Source organism: Balaenoptera musculus, chromosome 20 (genome assembly GCF_009873245.2).
Source record: "Balaenoptera musculus isolate JJ_BM4_2016_0621 chromosome 20, mBalMus1.pri.v3, whole genome shotgun sequence".
In the NCBI taxonomy this organism is placed as follows: Eukaryota; Metazoa; Chordata; class Mammalia; order Artiodactyla; family Balaenopteridae; genus Balaenoptera; species Balaenoptera musculus.
The window spans coordinates 5704425-5723041 of record NC_045804.1 but is presented as its reverse complement, the minus strand read 5'-3'; the positions used below and the strand labels follow the sequence as shown (position 1 = coordinate 5723041).

At 57.8% G+C, this 18617-nt stretch overlaps 1 protein-coding gene across 3 annotated transcripts in view; it reads left to right on the top strand.

The window, feature by feature from the left end:
* SDK2 (sidekick cell adhesion molecule 2) overlaps positions 1 to 18617 on the top strand; it is a 266360-nt gene that overhangs the window by 224084 nt on the left and 23659 nt on the right. For 2 of the 3 annotated variants that reach the window (XR_005017947.1, XM_036838000.1), the window contains exons 32-39: positions 94 to 164; positions 2107 to 2242; positions 3841 to 3897; positions 5251 to 5352; positions 5541 to 5656; positions 11868 to 12054; positions 14423 to 14560; positions 16858 to 17019. Coding sequence is in view for 2 of the 3 variants with exons in the window: in XM_036838000.1 (XP_036693895.1) it covers positions 94 to 164; positions 2107 to 2242; positions 3841 to 3897; positions 5251 to 5352; positions 5541 to 5656; positions 11868 to 12054; positions 14423 to 14560; positions 16858 to 17019 (969 nt within the window). In the remaining variant the exon portion in view is untranslated. The remainder of the gene's footprint in view (positions 1 to 93; positions 165 to 2106; positions 2243 to 3840; positions 3898 to 5250; positions 5353 to 5540; positions 5657 to 11867; positions 12055 to 14422; positions 14561 to 16857; positions 17020 to 18617) is intronic. The other variant, XM_036838001.1, reaches the window with a different exon arrangement.

The window sequence follows — 18617 nt, the reverse complement described above, 5'->3', positions numbered from 1 at the left end:
CGGGACCAGGGTCCGCACAATCTGGTCCCATGGCTCCCAGGGGGCCTAAGTCCCACCCCCCCCCAGAGCTCACCTGTCCGCCTCTCCCCTCAGCCCCTGATGAAGCGCCCACAATTATCTCGGTGACACCGCACACCACCACCTCCGTGCTAATCCGATGGCAGGTACGGCCGGGCAGGCGGGGAGGGGCCCGTGTCCCACGAGGACTCAGACACACCCTGTGTTGGGACCAGAAAGACAATAGCCCCCGCAGGGCTGGAACACGGCACCCACATGCATAGACACGCACACGCACGTGCACACACGTGTGTACGCGTACACATACACACCCTTCATTCCACCTCCAGATAATCAGATCCTACCATATACCCTTCTGTGGATGAGGACCCAGACTCGGGGAGGTGACAAGAATGCCCCAGGTCACACAGCTACTAGGTGGGAGGGCCAGGTTTGGTGCCCTTACGTCGGCAGAATCCTTGGACAGAGAAGGGCTGGGGGCTGTCAGGGCCTCCAGCGTCTCCGGGAACGCGAGCCCCACTCCGAGTGAAGGGGTTTCCGGCAGAGACCAGTCACAGGTGTGCCTGCCTCACCTGCACCCAGGCCGGGCTTCGGTCCTGTCACCGTGAGCAGGAACCCATCATCCAGGTACAAAGAACCAGCCTCCCACCTCTCCTCCCCCAGCCACCTGCTCAGGTGGGCACTGCCATCCCTCCATGGCCTGAGGAAGACCCGGGACGCATCTCAGAGACCCAGCTGCCCGTGGGTGCCTTTAGGACCCTCCCCAGCCCCTGAAGTCCAGTCCCGCTGCTCAGCGGGTCACCCACGGAGGCCCCAAAGCCCTGAACTCCTGTCTCTGTTTCTCAGGATTAGAGGGGCAGGTGCCAACCTTTGCCCACCTGCAGCCCCCCTGAAGGGAAAGCCCTTGAAGAGAAAACAGGAGGGACCCCCCCCGACCCCTCCCGCAGCTCAAGGCCCCACCTGAGAAGGACAGTCCCTTAAGTGAAAATGACCTAGTGCAGCAGGGAGCCGACCAAGGCTGGAGCAGATCGGGGCCATCGTGATGAAGGGGGCAGGGAGGTGCCAGCTGCCGCCAGGAGTACAGTTAAGGAGCTAATAAAAGGCTGAGCCATTTCAGCAGGTTTTTTAGAAGAGGCATCATAAAAAAGTAGTTTCTGGGACTTCCCTGGTGGCGCAGTGGTTGGGAGTCCACCTGCCAATGCAGGGGACACGGCTTCGAGCCCTGGTCCGGGAAGATCCCACGTGCCACGGAGCAACTAAGCCCGTGCGCCACAACTACTGAGCCTGCATGCCACAGCTACTGAGCCTGCGTGCCACAACTACTGAGCCCGTGTGCCACAACTACTGAAGCCCACATGCCTAGAGCCCGTGCTCTGCAACAAAGAGAAGCCACTGCAATGAGAAGCCCGCGCACCACAACGAAGAGTAGCCCCCACTCGCCACAGCTAGAGAAAGCCCACGTGCAGCAGTGAAGACCCAACACAGCCCAAAGTAAATAAATAAAGTAGTTTCCACCTTCTCCAGAAGCCTGTTCTCCAGCTCATCTGAGGACGGGAGCAGAAAGCAAAGAAGAAAACGGTCAAGGCAGAGAGGAGCAGCGCAAGAAGATACACCACCCTTGTTCTTGCTGAAGAGCAGGGCAAAGACTCACCCTAATTCCCGGGAAACTCCAGGAAATCCTGGCCAGGGCAGGTGATCATGTGAGGAAGTTTCTAGACAAGGAACAACTCTTTGAGACGGTTCTGCGTCCAGAGTCATGCTCAGGGCCCCCATGATGCTGTGTGACCTTGGGCAAGTTCCTCACCATCTCTGAGCCTCACTTTCCTGTTCTGTTCAGTGGGGATGGCATGGTGATTCCCGCCCTGCCCTGCCTCACAGGGAATGCTACAGGGATGGAGTAACCTCGTTAGAGATGCTTCGTAAATTAAGAATGCTCAATGCCACTTTGATTCCTTTTCCCGGTTAAGACACAGTCCCTGCTCTGTGGCTGCAGGACGCAGGATGGGGAGGGAGGGAGGGGCGGAGTGGAAGGGGATGCTCAGCCATGGTCCAGCCCAGCCGGCCCCACCCCCACTCCCTTCCCTGCAGCCACCATCAGAAGACAAGATCAACGGCATCCTCCTGGGCTTCCGGATCCGGTACCGGGAGCTGCTCTACGAGGGTCTGAGGGGCTTCACGTTGCGTGGCATCAACAACCCGGGGGCCAAGTGGGCAGAGCTCACCTGTGAGTAACAGTGGAGGGAGTCGGGGGCGGGCGGGGGCCTGAAGCTCTCAGCATCCTGGAATCACACTAACCCGAAACCCTGGCGCCCTCCCCTGTGTGTGCCTCTCATCCCATCCCATTCAACCCCCAAGTGCATGTTTATTGAGCACCTTCTATGCCCCCAGACACTGGGGGGGACACCAGTGAACAAGACAGACAAGGTCCCTGCCCTCTCAGGCAGAGCTTGCAGGCTGGAGGAGGAGCCAGGCGCTGGAGAAGGAAACCCTGATATAGGTATCTAAGACCGTTGGCATGACCTCTGTGAAGCACATATTCCAGGAGAGCCTAAAGCCGGTGTCAGAAAAGGCTTCCCTGGGGATGGCTGTGGTGCCGACACTGATGGATGATTCCAAGTCAACCAGTTTAGAGAAGGTTGGGGGGGTGGGTGTGGATCCTGGCATGTGCAAAGGGCCTGAGGTGGGAAGGACCCAAAGCCAAGCCTGGTCGTGTCCCAAGGGCAGCAATCTCTGGTTCCTCAGGGAGATGACCATTCTGCCCTGGGGTCCCCGGAATCCAGCCTGCCTCTGCAGCAGGAAGGAAAAAACTCAAGAAGCCAAGTAGAAATCCCAGAGAGTCACACACAAGCAAAGGAGTGACATGTCGTACTTTTGGGTTAGGATGGTTACTTTGGGGTCTTGAGGGCCATGGCTGGTGATGGGGTCCAGATGCAGTCGCCCCAGTTAGAGGCAAATACAGTGACATAGGCAAGAGCAAGAGGTTGGTGCCAGGGAAACCGGCTTGAGATGCCGGCTTGAGATGCAGTCGAGGGCCCGTTTGGGAGATGATGTGCTCTGAGCCCCAACACACACACACACGCACTGATTCAAGTTGGGGAGAGGGAGGCCGGTGGGAGAGGGAGGGGTCTGGAGGATTTGGTCCCCAGGTGGGTGGTGGTACCAAACCAGAGACAAGTGGGAGAAGAGGAGCAGTTTAAGACCCTCTCGGTTTTGATTTTTCCTCCCGTCCTTCTCGTAAACCCTCTGCACCTTGTCTTCTAGCAGGTATTAACAGACAACAAGATGATTGAACACGTAGCCAAGGAAAATTAATAGAAAAACTCAGAAAGAGCTGATCCAACAGCTTGCGTTATTTTTTTTTTTTATTTTTTGGCAGACGTGTGCTGGTCGTTGTGATTTTATAGGCCTGTGTATAATACAGTCATATTTCCTGGTAGTAAAATGGTTTCTGGCTCATATGAGGAAATTAACGACACCACTCTATCATGGCAGGAACTCAGCCTTAGACAAGGGACCAGAGCTGTCCCCATCTGGGGATGCTGGGCTCCCAGGGGCTCCCGTGCCCTGTGACCTCCAGCAGGTGCACGCCAGGACGGGATGGCACTGTCCTGAGAGCTGCCTCTTCCCCCCTCCCCCCTTCCTCCCCCCCATCCCCGCTCCCACCCTGGCCCCTAACTCAGGAATCTGAAGGCCCCTTCCCTCTGCATGCGTGTTCCCATCCCGCCCCCCTCATCGGGGTCTGTGTGGCTCGGGGGGGTGTGTACTAACCTCCTCTGTCTGCTGTCTCCCTCCGGCCCCCTCCACCCCGCCCCGACCCCGTAGCCTTGTACTCCGTGCGGGACCTGAGCCGGCCCAGCCTCACGCAGTACGAGCTGGACAGTAAGTCCCCCTGCACCCTGCACGGCGGCTCCCCGACGGGCCCCGCCTTCCACGGGGAGGGGAGAGGGGCCTGCGAGGACGCCTGCCCACAGCTGAGTGGTGCCCCCGCCTCAGGCTGCTTGAGGAAGGGGAACCCCCTGCACGCGCGTGACTTTCCTGAAATACACAGAAAAGCAGGGGGTCGCCAGGGAGGGTCTGCTCCAGGCCACCGTCCATCAGTGCAGGACAGAAAGGGAAATGGCTAAGGTCTCGTCCTCCTGGGGGGCGGGGGACGGCGAGAGGAGGTGCGCGGTAGGAGCCGGGGGTCCCGCTGCTTGGACGGGCAGGCGTCCACGTTGCTGCCGCTCTGTCTCGTCCCATCAGAGGCACTTGTCAGCTCGGCTCTGTCTTTCAAGCCAAGGCCCACCCTGGAGTGAGCAGAGCCCCCGTCTTCCCTCAGGGTCCAGGAAATGTCCTCACCTGGTGCCCCGAGCCCTAGCTCTTTCCTAACGTCCCAGAGGACATTCGGTTCTCCCCGAGGCCCGGAGCTTTGGGCCAGGGGGCCTCCTGTCAATAGCACGCGTTTGACTGAATTGTCCCCCTCGGTCCTTCCTTAACCGACAGCCCTCGCGGGTGCAGGGCCAGGGCTATCGGGGCGGTTAGGACTTCACCTGGGGAGGGGGGCCTGTGGAGGGGAACGCAGAGGAGACTGGGGGAGCGTGTCAGCCGCCCCCCAGCAGGGACGGCGACTCCCACCCAGGGTGTCGGGGCCTATCTTCCTGCAGCTGCTCCCCTCTCCCAGCTTCCGTCTAAGCATCTCCCCCCAAGCACCCCCAACTGAGCAAAAACATAGTTTCTTAGCCCCAGATTCGCATCCAATGAGCCTTTTCTCTTTAGGTCTGGGCCCTGCCCCCCGCGTTAAGAGCTGGTTGATGGAGACTTCGGTGGCGGTGGTGGGGGGAAGCTGGGAACTTGAATCATCTGAAGTGACCAGTGTGTCCAGGACAGGCAGGGAAGGAGTGACCTGTGACGTGGCGCGTCCGGGACAGTTTTGGTTCACACCTGTTGTCCCAGCATAAATGTTAACAGTGCCCCTTTCGGTTTCAAAAATGCCCAAGGTGGTCACACTTGGCCAGGACGCCACCCAGTGTCACGCTGTGTCCGGATTCCCAGGGATGAGTCAGAGCAACCCTCTCCCCAACGCCGGCTGCCCCACCTCTTACCTGTTCTTTCCTGAACCTTCACTCAGGGGTCCAGACTCGCAGGGGTGCATCATCACAGCCCCCCCTGCAGCCGCCCCCTCCACGCCGCCTCCGTCCCCTGCAGGGCCAGTGACCTCTGTGTGCCTCTCCCCTCCCCCACTCTCACCCCCAGACCTGAACAAGCACCGGCGCTACGAAATACGCATGAGTGTGTACAACACTGTGGGCGAGGGGCCCTCCAGCCCCCCACAGGAGGTCTTCGTCGGGGAGGCAGGTGAGCACCGCTGCCCTTCCAGCCCCAGCACACCTTTCCCACCCCATCCCCATCCCCCCGCCCCGGAAGCCCAGCGGGAGGACAGACGGGAGCCAGTGGGGGGGGGGGCCACACCCCGCCCCCAGCCTACCTCCTCCTCCTCCTCCCTGAGGTCCCCTCATGCACTTACCACCCCTCTCACCCTCCAGTGCCCACGGCAGTGCCCCGCAATGTGGCTGTCCACGGCACCACGGCCACGCAGCTGGATGTGACATGGGACCCACCCCCGCTGGAAAGCCAGAACGGAGACATCCAGGGCTACAAGGTACAGGCACTCCGGCAGAGAACAAGGTCCAGAGGGACACAGGGCCAGGTGGTGGTCGGGAGTGACCCAGCAGTGGTGAGGTCCCGGGTCTACACCTGATCCCTTGGCTGTTTACACCCAATCCCCTGAAACACCTGCAGCTGGAGCAAAGCTCCGCCCATCCCCCCCGGCATCCTTGGGGCAGGCGGCGCTCAGATGCTAGAAATTCAGGCCACCCCCCAGCTTGTATCATCCCTGGGCGGTACACCCCCCCCGCCCCCGCCCAGCCCACCAGCTGCCGATGCCAACGTGAGACCCCTCAAAGTGGTTATTTGGCCAACCCTAGTTACCATATTGATGCAAATCAAATGGCCAATTAGCAAAGGACCACCGACCAGGTGTTGGAAATTTCTGTTTAAAGTTATTTCTAGATTTTAGGCAACATCTTGTGTTATGACAGGATTCAATTTGTCTCCAAAATTCACAAAGCCCTTTAGAGCTCCTTAATCCTCCTGAAAGCCCAGTAAAGCTGGTAGGTTATAATGTTTGTGCCCATTGTACAGATGAGGAAACTGAGACCCAGGTTAGTGGTTCAACGAGGTCACAAAAAAAGCAGACAGCAGAGAGTCAGATTCCAGGTCTGCTCGCCGTCACCCTGTGAAAGGTGAGCACACAACCCCTGGAGGAGATGGCACTAATAGTAATAATAATAATAATCACGTGCTGCTCGTTTGGACGCTCAGCCCGTGGCCATATCTGAGGCCTACCTCCTGTGCTGCTGTCCAGCGCCGCTCTGATTCCTGGTGGTTGTTTGTTATTCCAGAGAGTAGCCTAGTGCAGTGGCAAGGTGGGAAGGGTGGGCACAACCAGGGGCTTCCCGGCTTCCTCCGCTCAGCCCTCGTCCCACAGGCAGAAACTGAGTTTCCACAGAGGTAAGGGCCTTGCCCGGTCCCACGGCTTGTGGAGACCCCATTTCAGACAGAAACTGGTATAGGAGTCTGGTTCTGTGTGGGGTGAAGGAGGCGGGAGAGAGGAAGAAAGGCGTCTCGCCAAGGACGCTCTGAAGATGGATGGCGCTCCCGCGCGGCGCCAGCTGGGAGGACTAAATATTGCGCCACTAGCATATTGCCTCCCTGGGGAAGAAGAAGGAGCCGGGCAGGGCCTGCAACAGTTTGGCAGCCTCCAGACTGGGGAGGTGTGGAAGTCTCCAGTTAATGTACGGTCCCAGGAAATGTGTGGGTGCCCAGACACCACACATCACACAGCAGACGTCCACGTGCTCAGGGAGACATCATAACCAGCCATGGACATTGACAAAGGAAACAGAATTGCCACCTCCCAGACCTGCATTAACATCTGCGTTCACTGACCTTAACATGAACCACACATTCACACCACCAGCCAGTGGTTGCACCAGAATGAGCTGGGACAGGCACGTCCATGCATCCGGCCTTTCAGGGATGCGTGTTTATTGAGTAGTTACTTTGTGCCGAGCAGTGTCCTCGGTGCTGGGATGAAAGCAGAGACAACGTGAGCTTAAACTGTCGGGGAGGAAGCCAGTGATGCACAAAGCAAAGGGCACCTCCAGGTGGCGGTAAGTGAAATGGGTTAAGGAGCAGGTTTGGCATTTTAAATAGGGTCGTTGGGAGAGCGCTTAATGAGAAGCTGCCACGTGACCAAAGATGAAGGCGAACAGGACGTGAATCACGTGGATCTGGGAGAAGAGTGTTCCAGAAGGAGGGGGAAGACGAGCAAAGGCCCTGGGATCCGTGAGTGCTTGGCATGTACAAAGCCCAGCAAAGAGCCCCATGTGTCCCAGTGTGATGGGGCGCATCACCTGGAGTCCTCAAGGGCTTTGGCTGAATGAGATGGCAGCCACAGGGACTTGGGGACAGAAGAGGGACATGGGTGACTCGGGTTTTTAAAGGCTGGTGGTGGCTGCTGCGTTGAGAATAGTCTGAAACGGGGAAAATGCAAAACCTGAAGAGGCGGCAGCATCATCCAGGTGATGGTGGTTTAGACCACGCAGTAGCAGGTAAGTAAGCGTTTGCTCCTGCTTCCATTTGAAGGGGGTAGAGCCGGTAGAATTTGCTGATGAACTGAGTGTGGAATGTGAGACAAGGAGAAGCAACAAGGATTTCCAAGCAGTTGGATGACGGAGCTTCCAGTTACAGCGCAGGAAAATAGGAGACGGTGGGAGGGGGAGGCTCGGAGGGAGAGCTGGTGTCTGTTTGAGACGTCTGTTGGACTTCCAAGGGGAGACACCCAAGGGAGCTGGACACACAGTTGCAGAGTCCAAAGGAGAAGGTCCAGGCTGGAGGTGTGAACGGTGGGATCCTCAGCATATAGATGGTCCTGAAAGCCCGGAGATTAGATAGAAAACACCAGAAGTCTGAAAACTGAGCCGTGGGACCAAAACAAGTGATCAAAGTCTCAGAGCCCACATGAAGAGCGTGCTTCCAGAAGGAGGGAGGAAGCAGATGTGCCAACTACTACTGAGAGCTCAAGCAAGATGAAATCTAGGAAGCAATTATTCAGGGATGGGCAGACCACAGCCCATGAGCCTAATCTGGCCCCCCACTTGTTTTTGTAAATAAAGTTTTATTGGCATGCAGCCACACCCATTTGTTTACAGATTGCCTTAGGCTACTTTCAAGTCACAGACAGAGTTGAATAGCTGCAGCAGAGACCGTGTGGCCTGCAAAGCCTAAAATATTTCTTACCTGGCCCTTTACAGAGGGAGTTTCCAGAGCCCTGGATTATTGCATTAAACAGGCCAAGTTCACAGGTGACTCTGATACGAGTTGGGGGCAGGGAATGCCTGCTTGGAGTGGGTTCACGAGAGAATGAGGAGAGCAGCCAGTACTGATATCCCTTTTGAGGAGTTTTGCTTTAAAGGGAAGTAACAAAATGGGGTAGAGACTGGAAAAAGACAGTCAACGGAGGCGGTTTTGAGATGGGAGGAATAACTCGTGTGTGTGTGTGCTGATAGAAATGACTCTGGAAAGAAGAGGAATTTGGTGATTCAGGGAAAAGAGGAAGCTGTGACAGGGGGGCGGGGGGGAATGCTCTGGAGGAGGTGAGAGGGGCTGGGATTTAGTGCAGTAATGTGGGGCCCGCCTTAGTAGGGAGCCGGCAGTTCAGCCCTGGTCACAGGAGGGAGGCGGAGGGTAGGGACACAGGGCAGGAGGTGGTCCAGCTGGGGCAGGGAGCTTGTGGAGTCTTGCGTGATGGCTTCCGGAGCTCAGTGAAGGGTCCTGAGCCAGGAGTGAGGATGGGGAGGGAGGGAAAATGGGGAAGGGTTGGGTGGAACCGTGATGCCGGAGGTTGCAGAGAGTGGACCAGGCCAGTGTATCACGGTGGCCAGGCCACTCAAGGCTGTGCTCGTGAACGGAAAGTGTGGCTTTCCTCCAGCGACAGCCAGCAATGTGACATGTGGGCGTGAACCTGACTTAACCAAGGCTGAAGTTCGGCCTGTTGCCTGTGGTGCAGCCAGAAGGGGCAGGGAATTGAGAATAGGAGAAGGTGGTGATGACGATTCACTCCTACACCTGTTCCCGTCTAAGGAAGGTGTTTATCCATTAGCAGATATTTATTGAGCACCAGCAGGTGTGCCAGGCATGATTCTAGGTGCTTGAGATGCAAGGGATCCAAAGACGTGGGCCCTCCAGGGAGCGTGTTTTCTAGCAGACACCTGGCTACCCATCAGCCTGCACGGCAACTCGGCCGTGTGCCTTTGGGGTTGGGGTCAAGGCTCAGCCCCTTGTGCTATTTGCACAAATGTCACTTAATCCTCATCCAACAAAGGTCTGCTGAATTCGGTACACACAGGTAAGACCTGCCTGCTGAGGGTGCCCGTTTATGTACATGTGGTGGCCCTGGGTCCTGGACCCCCCTCCTCCCCCTTCCCAAGAACGTGACACCAGCCACTGGCACCCCGTGTCCTGCATTATCACTTTTCTCATGCTGAAATATGTTGCATCTTTCAAATGCCTCTTCCTGACCTCATGTTTGCTTCAGCCATTTTTCTGGTTGGTTCCTTTACAGCAGAAACCCTCCAAAAAAATGTCTGCCCGCTGCCTCTGCCCCATCTCTCTTGAATCCACTCCAAGTAGGTTCACTCATTCATTCCAAACAGTGAATGAATGAATGACTTCATGTGTGACTATCTACCTGTATCAGAAGACTGAAAAAAAAAGAAGAAAGAAAAAGGGAGGGGTTAGAGAAAAGCAAGGATTTTCTGGTACCGAGTCGTCCTAACTGCCGTTCACACATGCCAGGTGGGGACGCTTTTATTAGCTCTTTCTCGCTTTTATGAGCTTTCTCCAGGCGAATTGAGAAACTGAGAAGCCAATAGCGTGCCGAAACCCCTCTGGCCAGCAGGTGGCGCCAAATGCTCTCTAATCCTCCGCGGGGCCAGGGACTTGGAAGTTTCCCAACGCCTCGATTAAGAGTTCTAAAAGTATTGAAGCAATGTTCACTGCAGCACTATTTACAATAGCCAGGACGTGGAAGCAACCTAAGTGTGCATCGAAAGAGGAATGGATAAAGAAGATGTGGCACATATACACGATGGAATATTACTCAGCCATAAAAAGAAACGAAACTGAGTTATTTGTAGTGAGGTCAGTGGACCTAGAGACTGTCATACAGAGTGAAGTAAGTCAGAAAGAGAAAAATAAATACTGTATGCTAACACATATATATGGAATCTAAAAAAAAAAATGGTTCTGAAGAACCTAGGGGCAGGACAGGAATAAAGACGCAGATGTAGAGAATGGACTTGAGGATACAGGGAGGGGGAAGGGTAAGCTGGGACGAAGTGAGAGAGTGGCATGGACATATATACACTACCAAGTGTAAAATAGATAGCTAGTGGGAAGCAGCCGCATAGCACAGGGAGATCAGCTCGGTGCTTTGTGACCACCTAGAGAGGTGGGATAGGGAGGGTGGGAGGGAGACGCAAGAGGGAGGGGATATGGGGATATATGTATATGTATAGCTGATTCACTTTGCTATACAGCAGAAACTAACCCACCATTGTAATACAATTGTACTCCAATAAAGATGTTAAAAAAGATTAAAAAAATTTTTTTAATAAAGCAAAATTTTGTGTAGATATCCAAAATAATAATAAAGAATGACACAGTCAAAAAATAAAATAAAAGTAGTGTAGGATCTGCTGCTTCGCTGGCGACAAGCGAGTGTTAACCCCCGGTGAATATGAAGTAGAGTCTTCCCTCGGAATCCGCGGGGGATCAGTTCCAGAACCCACTGTGGATAATACCAAACTCTGCGGATGTTCAAGTCCCAGTCAGCTCTCTGTATCCGCAGTTCCGCATCTGTGGATTCAACCAACCGCAGATCCTGTTGTACTGCACCTGTCTACTGAGAAAAATCCACGTAGAAGTGGACCCGGGCAGTTCAAACCTGTGTTGTGCAGGGGTTCAACTATTACTGGAAGCACTGTGGACACCTGCTGCACTCCTCGACTAAAACTTCCTGCAGAATTGCCGTGTCTTCCTTCTTTTTACGACCTTTGCACCTCACCTTGGTTTTGGGAAGTGGGTGTCCGTGACCCCCACTATACGGACGACACAACTGCGGCTCAGAGAAGTCACCTGGGCAAGTCAGTGGTGCGCTGGGGTCAGCCCAGGCCTGTCTGCCTCTACAGTGGGCTGTGCCAGCTGTCATGTGTGTCCCCGGGGGCCTTGTCAACCTGCAGATGCTGATGCCACAGGTCCGGGGTGGGCTGACACTGCATCCCTAAGCAGCTCCTAGGTGATGCCGATCGGCTGGTACCCAAACCCGACTCTCAACTCTTGGCTGGGTTTGAGATAGACTCCGCCCCAGCAGGCTACCTACACTGCACTCAGGGTCCTGCAGAGCAGAATTGAGTTATTCCTACAGTGGCAATATTCTGAGGGCCGACCTTGCCCGTGCTGTGCTAAGTCCTGCAGGCACTGCAGTGAACAGACGCATGGGGTCTGTGCCCTCGTGGGGTTTACAGTCTAGCAGAGACTGAAGGATTAGCTGTGAAAAGGAACACTCTGGAAGGGTTTCTAAAACAGCTCTTAAATACACCTATACTATTTCTTGGGCGACTCACACCTGCCATCCAGGTGTGTGGATGGTACGAAAGAAGGTGTGTCTGAGACCCTGGGATCAGGCAGGGGCAAGGGGGGGAAGCCGGGTGACTGTCTCCCTCACTCCAGATCCTCTGTGCCCACAGATTTATTTCTGGGAGGCCCAGCGGCGGAACCTCACGGAGCGGGTGAAGACGCTTTTCCTGGCCGAGAATAGCGTCAAGCTCAAGAACCTGACCGGCTACACTGCCTACATGGTCAGCGTGGCAGCCTTCAACGCCGCGGGGGACGGGCCTCGGAGCACCCCGGCCCGGGGCCAGACCCAGCAAGCAGGTGGGGGAGAGACTGGAGGGACAGACGGCGGGGAAGGCGGGGGGCACCTGGCGTCCGGGCTCATGGGGGAGTGGAGGCAGCTGAGCGATCTGGGTGGGTCCCCGGGCCCCATGGGATGCCCTCCAGAGTGGGAGAGCGCCGCCCACCCAGAGGGGCCTAGATGTGTGCTCAGAAGAGGGGCGCTGTCCCCAGAAAGCCTTGGAGAGGCCCCCGGATCTCGCCCTTCCTCCCCCCATCTTCCCCCAGTAGCCCGCCTTGCCAATGGCCAGTCCACGCCCAGCCAGCCCCCTTCAGCTCCCTGCCTGTTCCCACCTGACCTTCTCATGTCTCCCTGGCTTTGTTCCCTCCACCAGTATTTACTGAGCATTCTCTATGGGCCCGCACTGTGCCATATGCTGGGAACACGACGGTGAATGAAACCAACAAGGGCCCCCTCCTAGGCAGGGAGTCGGATCGTAAACAAGCATCTCGTTGAATTAACCTCAGGTGGCAGTGGGTGTGAGCGATCTAAGGACTGAGGCAGGGGGTGGACAGATGGCTTCGGATGGGTTCGCCTGCGGAGGGCTCGCTGAGTGGCTGACATCTGAGCTGAGATTTCAGTGAGAAGAGGCCAGCCGCGGGAAGTTCTGGAGGAGGGGTGTTCCGGGCAGAGGGGCCAGCAGGTGCAAAGGCCTGGAGGCTGGAGGGGATTAGAGAACAGAGAGAAGGCCAGGTGGCTTGAGAGAACGTGAGTAAGAGTCAGGTGGTAGAGGGTCTGGGGGCCTTGGAAGGAAGTTCAGGATTAATGCTAAGCGTGACGGGGAGCCATGGGTGGGGATAAGCTTTTGGGCAACAGGATCTGTTTGTGTTTATAAAAGATCGCTCTGGCTGCTGTACCAGGGACAGGCTGAGGGAGGGGCGAGGAGGGAGGCAGGGAGGCCAATTAGGAGGCTGGACGGTAGGGCGGGGCAGAGGAGTGGGCGAGGCTAAGAATCCTGCAGCCCACGCGTGCAGAGCCAGCCCTCTAGATAGTTTCCAAAGCCACTTCTCTGGCAACAGTACACTTGATCTTTCTGGAAGCCCTGAGGACGGGCAGGGCAGGAGTTACCCAGTTTCACGATGAGCAAGGGTGGCCTGGGAAGTGATGCTTCTCCCCTAAGATCCCCCAGCTGGTCCGTGGGGGAGCAGAGACTGGAGCTCAGGATATCTGAGCATGTCCTGGGCTGTCTTCACGGCACCGGTCCCCTTCTTTGCCTGCCGTCGAGTTTTCTCCTCGTGGATGTGAATACAGGCCTTTTGACTTTAAGCATCTTTTCCAACCTGCTGTTTCCCATTCTGTCAATTACCTTTCTCTTAAAGACAGAGTGAGACCCCCTGGAGTCAGTTCCTAAGTATTGTCCTCTTTGGGGACGAGCTCTGGCTCCCGAGGGTCGATCGGTCTGTCTGTCTTCCTGCCTGCCTGCCTGTCTGTCCCGACCGCTCTCTGTCAGTGTCATCGGCCGGATGTGAGCCCCTGGGAGCCTGGACGCTTCCGTCAGCAGGACAGAGTGTTCTGTCTCACGTCCCTCTAACAGAGGGGAGGCAGGAAGGGCCTCCAGAGCTGGCCTCCGTCCTTCAAAGACGTCTCCCTGACGCTGCCTCCCGGGGCTGGAGCGGAAGCCGCCCGGATGAGCTCCGGCTCCGTGGGCGGGCGGCTCCGGACAATAATAGCCCGGTCGTCCCCCTGGAGCCAGCTCTGGATGGTGCACGTTGATGTTGCTTTCCCTTCCTCTCTGTCCTCCCCCTCCGACCTCTCCCCCCGATGTTTCTGGGGTCACTCCGGGATTCTTGGGCCAAGAAAGCTTCTCTTCCGGAGAGTTGACCGTTCCTGGCTCTGGCTGCCCCAGACAGCGTGGTCTCTCTCGGCAGTAATCCCTGGGGCCCCAGGGACAGGAGAAAGGCCATGTCCATGGCAGTTCTGGCAGGTTGCTTAGGGCGCACCTGTTGCTCTGAGGCCCAGGCACCCCCCAACCTCCTCCACCAGGGAAGCCAGGGCATCGCCCGGCCCCGCAGGGACCCCGGGGGTGCAGTCCAGGTGTGTCCTGCGCTCTTAGCCAGGGCTCAGGGCCACTTCGCAGGAGGAAGCCTGCATTCTCCAACTTTAGGGAAAAGAAAGTCCCCTTTTCTCCCAGTACTTGGACTCTGATGTTGGAAAGAATGCTAATGACGTCAGCGGGGGAGGGGAGGGGGTCCAGTGACCTCTAGTGACCCCTCCCACCCTCTCTGGCACGAAGCCCTGCTTTCTGCTGCTTCCCGGGCCCAAACGCCCCTGCTGGTTCCTTGGAACCAAACCCAGGGCTTTGAACCTCCAGGAAGGAGGAAACAAAGCCCCTCTGCTGTCTCCCCCCAGCCCCCAGCGCTCCCAGCTCGGTCAAGTTCAGTGAGCTGACCACCACCTCAGTGAACGTGTCCTGGGAGGCTCCGCAGTTCCCCAACGGTGTCCTGGAGGGCTACCGGCTGGTGTACGAGCCCTGCACCCCCGTGGACGGTGAGTGGGGCCCTCCCTCCCGCGGAGCTCCCCAAACCCGCCCTCTGCACAGGTCCCCTCCGTGATCACCACGCAGAGCCATGCCATGAGACCCTCCCCGCTTACAAACGGAGACCGAGGCCCCGACAGGCCGGGGTGTCACCAAGGTGAAACAGTGGCAAGTTGGAGGCAAAATTGGAACAGTAGCCCTGGCCTCCTGAGTCCTGGGAGAAAACTTTAAAATACATTCTCCCCTTCAGTGGATGGACGTGGGGAGGAGCGGAGGGACCCCTGGGCAAAATACAGTATCCCGAGATGGGTAATAAAGATGGACCATCCCCCGATGGTCCTGTCCTACGTGTGCCTGCCAGCCTTAGGGGCTCAGCCTTCCTCCGGGTTAGTTCTTCTCTGCCTTTCGTGGGGTCAGGAACCCCTCTGAGAATCCGATAAGAGCCTTGGAACCTCTCCCCGGGAAGGTGCACAAGTCCAGGTGTCACTGCGGCCCCGCTGCCCTCTGGGAACCTCAGCTCAAGCCTGTTGCTCAGCAACTAGCCTCCCTCCCGCTTGCCCTGCGCCCTGTTCCTCAGTGCCCTCCCCACAGCCCCAGCCCCGCCCCGTCCATCCAGGCCCCGGTTGGGACCCTGCCCCACTCCTGGGCCCCTCCACCTGCTGCCCCGCCTTGGCCAAGATTACTGCTTCAAAACCCTGGGTTTGCTTAGAAAGGCAGGAAGGAGATTGCACCCCTGGTGGCCTATGTCCAGTTCCAGAGCCCAGAGAGGCCTAAGGGGTATGGCTGGCCTACCCGGTGGCACCCTGGTGGCTAGAGGTGACCGCTTCTGGGGTCACCCCTCCCCGACAGTGGAACCTGACGAGAACAAGGGGCGGGGCCCTGGGAGCCGAGGCGGCCAGCAGTTCTGGGTCAGCCGAGGGAACAATGGCCCTCAGTCTTCCCGGCCCAACCTGCGTGCCAGCAGTTCGCCGGGTCTGGAGGTCCCAAGGGGGAGCTGGGCCCCAGGAAGAGGGGTGGTCAGGTGCAGGACGCAGGAAAGGGGCCATCTCTCCCACGGAAGGATGGAGAGGACAGAGGTCACGGGGACGAGACGCAGGGGGACAGACGGCTCTTGCTGCGGTGGCTCCCGGGGATCTGCACCTGGCGGGGCATGGCCACTTTGCCTGTCTGTTCCTCAGTCCAGCAAACAGGCCCCGCGAGGATGCAGCAACCCCTGCTTCCCTGTAGGGAAAACCGAGGCCCAGGCCAACGAAGGGTTTGCTCAGAAAAGTCGAGGGGCAGGTACCCAGGGCTGCTGTTCCGGGTCCCAAGGCACATCACCACGTGACCCCACGGGTACATCACTCCTTCAGGAAGCCCCTCGAGATCGCCCACTTTTCTGTCCATCAGGACTTCATTCATTCAATACACTGGGCCCCAACCCTGAGCCAGATGCTCTGTTATTTTATTTAATCTCGTAACACCTGGCCTAAGATGCCATTGATACCCTCACTCAGTAGAATAAAGCAAAGCCAGGGTAGGAGACATGCTCAGAGACCCCCTAGGCAGCTCTGGGGTCTGAGCCCAGCCTGCTGGCCACAAAGCCTGTCTCCTGGGGGTGACCGACTGCTTGGCGTGCATGAGAGAGGAAACCCGGTCCTGGGGAGGCAGGCGGTCGGGAGGATTTTGACTTGCGAGTCACAGCGCGCAAACCCTCACCTCCTGGAAGCCATCCAGGCCTCCCCTCTCGTTGCCGAGATTTGGAGTGCTGTAGCATCCTCACTTTTGCCCTGAAGAGCCTGGCGGGCTCAGCTGGTGGAGGGCCCGGTGTGGGCTCCTGGCTCTTGCTGGCACAGGAGGAAGGAGGAAGCCCAGGCGGAGCTGAGGTTGTCCTGGGCTCCAGGGGCGGCTGCACCGGTGTCCCCTCCAGCTCTGGACGGTGGTGTCTTTACAGAAGCACTTGCCGGAAGATGATCCTTGGGATTTGAATTCTATGGGATGGAACGTGGGGGACCAAAAACAGGGGGTGAAATGTGTTTGGCGTACAGTGGTTAAGTTAAGCAAGATGGTGAGTTGTTTCTTCCCCCCAGATGCTAAAGGACCCTGTGGGTTTTCAGTCAACAGACAGGCAGGCAGGCAGGCAGTACGTATATATTCTTGAGAACAGCCTGCAGGGCTGTGTTCTGAGAGCAGTCTGGAAAACACTCTGTGTGGCCAAGGGTGCTGTCCCAGCCTGACTCCAAGGGGGTGCAGCCCCTGGCCAGCACCTGCCGCTCCTCTCCCATGGCCTCCCCCGGCCCTACATGCTGTGTGTCCCCCCCTCCCCCAGGAGTCAGTAAGATCGTGACAGTGGACGTGAAGGGCAGCAACCCTCTGTGGCTGAAGGTGAAGGACCTGGCGGAGGGGATGACCTACAGGTTCCGTATCAGAGCCAAGACCTTCACCTACGGGCCCGAGATCGAAGCCAACGTCACCACGGGCCCCGGAGAAGGTAGGGGAGCCTTGGGCGGACGCGGGGGCTGCTGTCTCCATACACGGTGTTCAGCCCCCCACGTCGGAAGGGGGTGCCCAGAGCCGTGCTGGAGCCTGGGGGTGCAGAGTTGAACAAGGCGGGGTCTCTGGTGGAGCACATGGGTCCCTGGGGTTGTACGGGGTGGGCCTGGGGGGAGGAAGGGGGGAGGAGAAAGGGGGGCATTTAAAGGGGGAGATTCCAGAAGACTTCATGGGAGTGCGGCATTCGGATGGACACATGGGAATACAGACCGGCATCTGCAGAATTCCGAAGCTGTGGCAGAGCAGGATGGGAAGGGGTGGGTGTCCAGGTGTGAGGGAAGGCCGGCCGGGCTGTGGAGTGTTTCTCAAGGTGCCACTGATGTCAGATCCCCCGGGGTGCCTGTGATAAGTACAGAGTTCTGGGTCCCAGGAAGTTCAGCATCTCTGTGCAGACACCCTGGGAATGTGCACTTGAACGAGAGCTGAGGTAGCTCTTTGCTACCCACTGTGAGAACCCATGCTCTGGGGGTCTTCAGGCTTGGGAAGATGACACTGGCCAGGGCCAGGGGGCACCTGCTGGCTGCATCCTTCCTGGACAGCGGTGACCGAGGGGCAGGGTTGGGGGCAGGGCAAGAAAGGAGCCAGGCAGTTACAGGCTAGGCCCTGTGCACTGGGCCTTCGGGGAGGGGAGGGGAGGGAGGGGAGCATCGGGGACCAGGGAGGAAAGAGCAGCTTGGTTTGGGTTTTGCGATGCCTCTGGGGGTCATTGTCAGGCTGGGGGAATTCTTCAGGGCGACTTGAGGTTGAGGCTTAGCTCCCCGAAGTCTCTGTCACCCATGCAGCGTGTCCCCTCCCAAACGTAGAAGCCACCTCCCAGCCACTCCAAACTTCCCCCTCGGAGAAAGTACACAGCCCACCCCAGACTCCCCCTGAAATCCCTCCTCCCCGTCTTCCCGGCCCATCAGCCAGGAGTGGACGGGGCCCCAGCTCAGCCCTGGGCTGGGAGAGCCTCCGCCAGGAGAGCCGGGCCTGCAGAGGCTGCCTCACCTGCCTGGCGGGTTTGCCCAGAGGCTAGTTCAAGGCGGGGGCCCCCCCTTCACTTTCTCTTCCTGGGCACTTTCTCTTCCCTGCCTCTTGTTCTGCAGAAAAGCTCTCTGGCTCCTGGGCTCTGTTGGAACAAAGCCTGCACGGCTGCAGGGGGAGGATTGCCAGGGAGCTGCCCCCTGCCCCGCCTCTGCCCTCCACCTGCCCCCAGCCTCCCCCCCTCCCCCCAGCACCTCTCACCTGAGCCAGCTTGGCTTCCTTGGGAGACAAAAGCAGGAAGCGAGCTGGCAGAGACAAGAAGGACAGAACAGTGGCATGGGGACAGGAGAGGGCCGCCTGGAGGACAGGGGGTTCTAACCGGAGGCTTGAAGTGACCCAGGGCGGGCGCGGGGGGATCCAGAGGGGGGTGGTACAGAGCTGGGCGGAGGGGGCTCTGAGAAAGCACTGAGCTGCGCCCACCTGGCGGCGGAGGGGTCAGCAAGGGCGGATGTGCAGCTGGGCGTCCCTTTCCCTCCAGGCTGGGCAATGCTGGAAATGCTGGAAGCTTCTAGC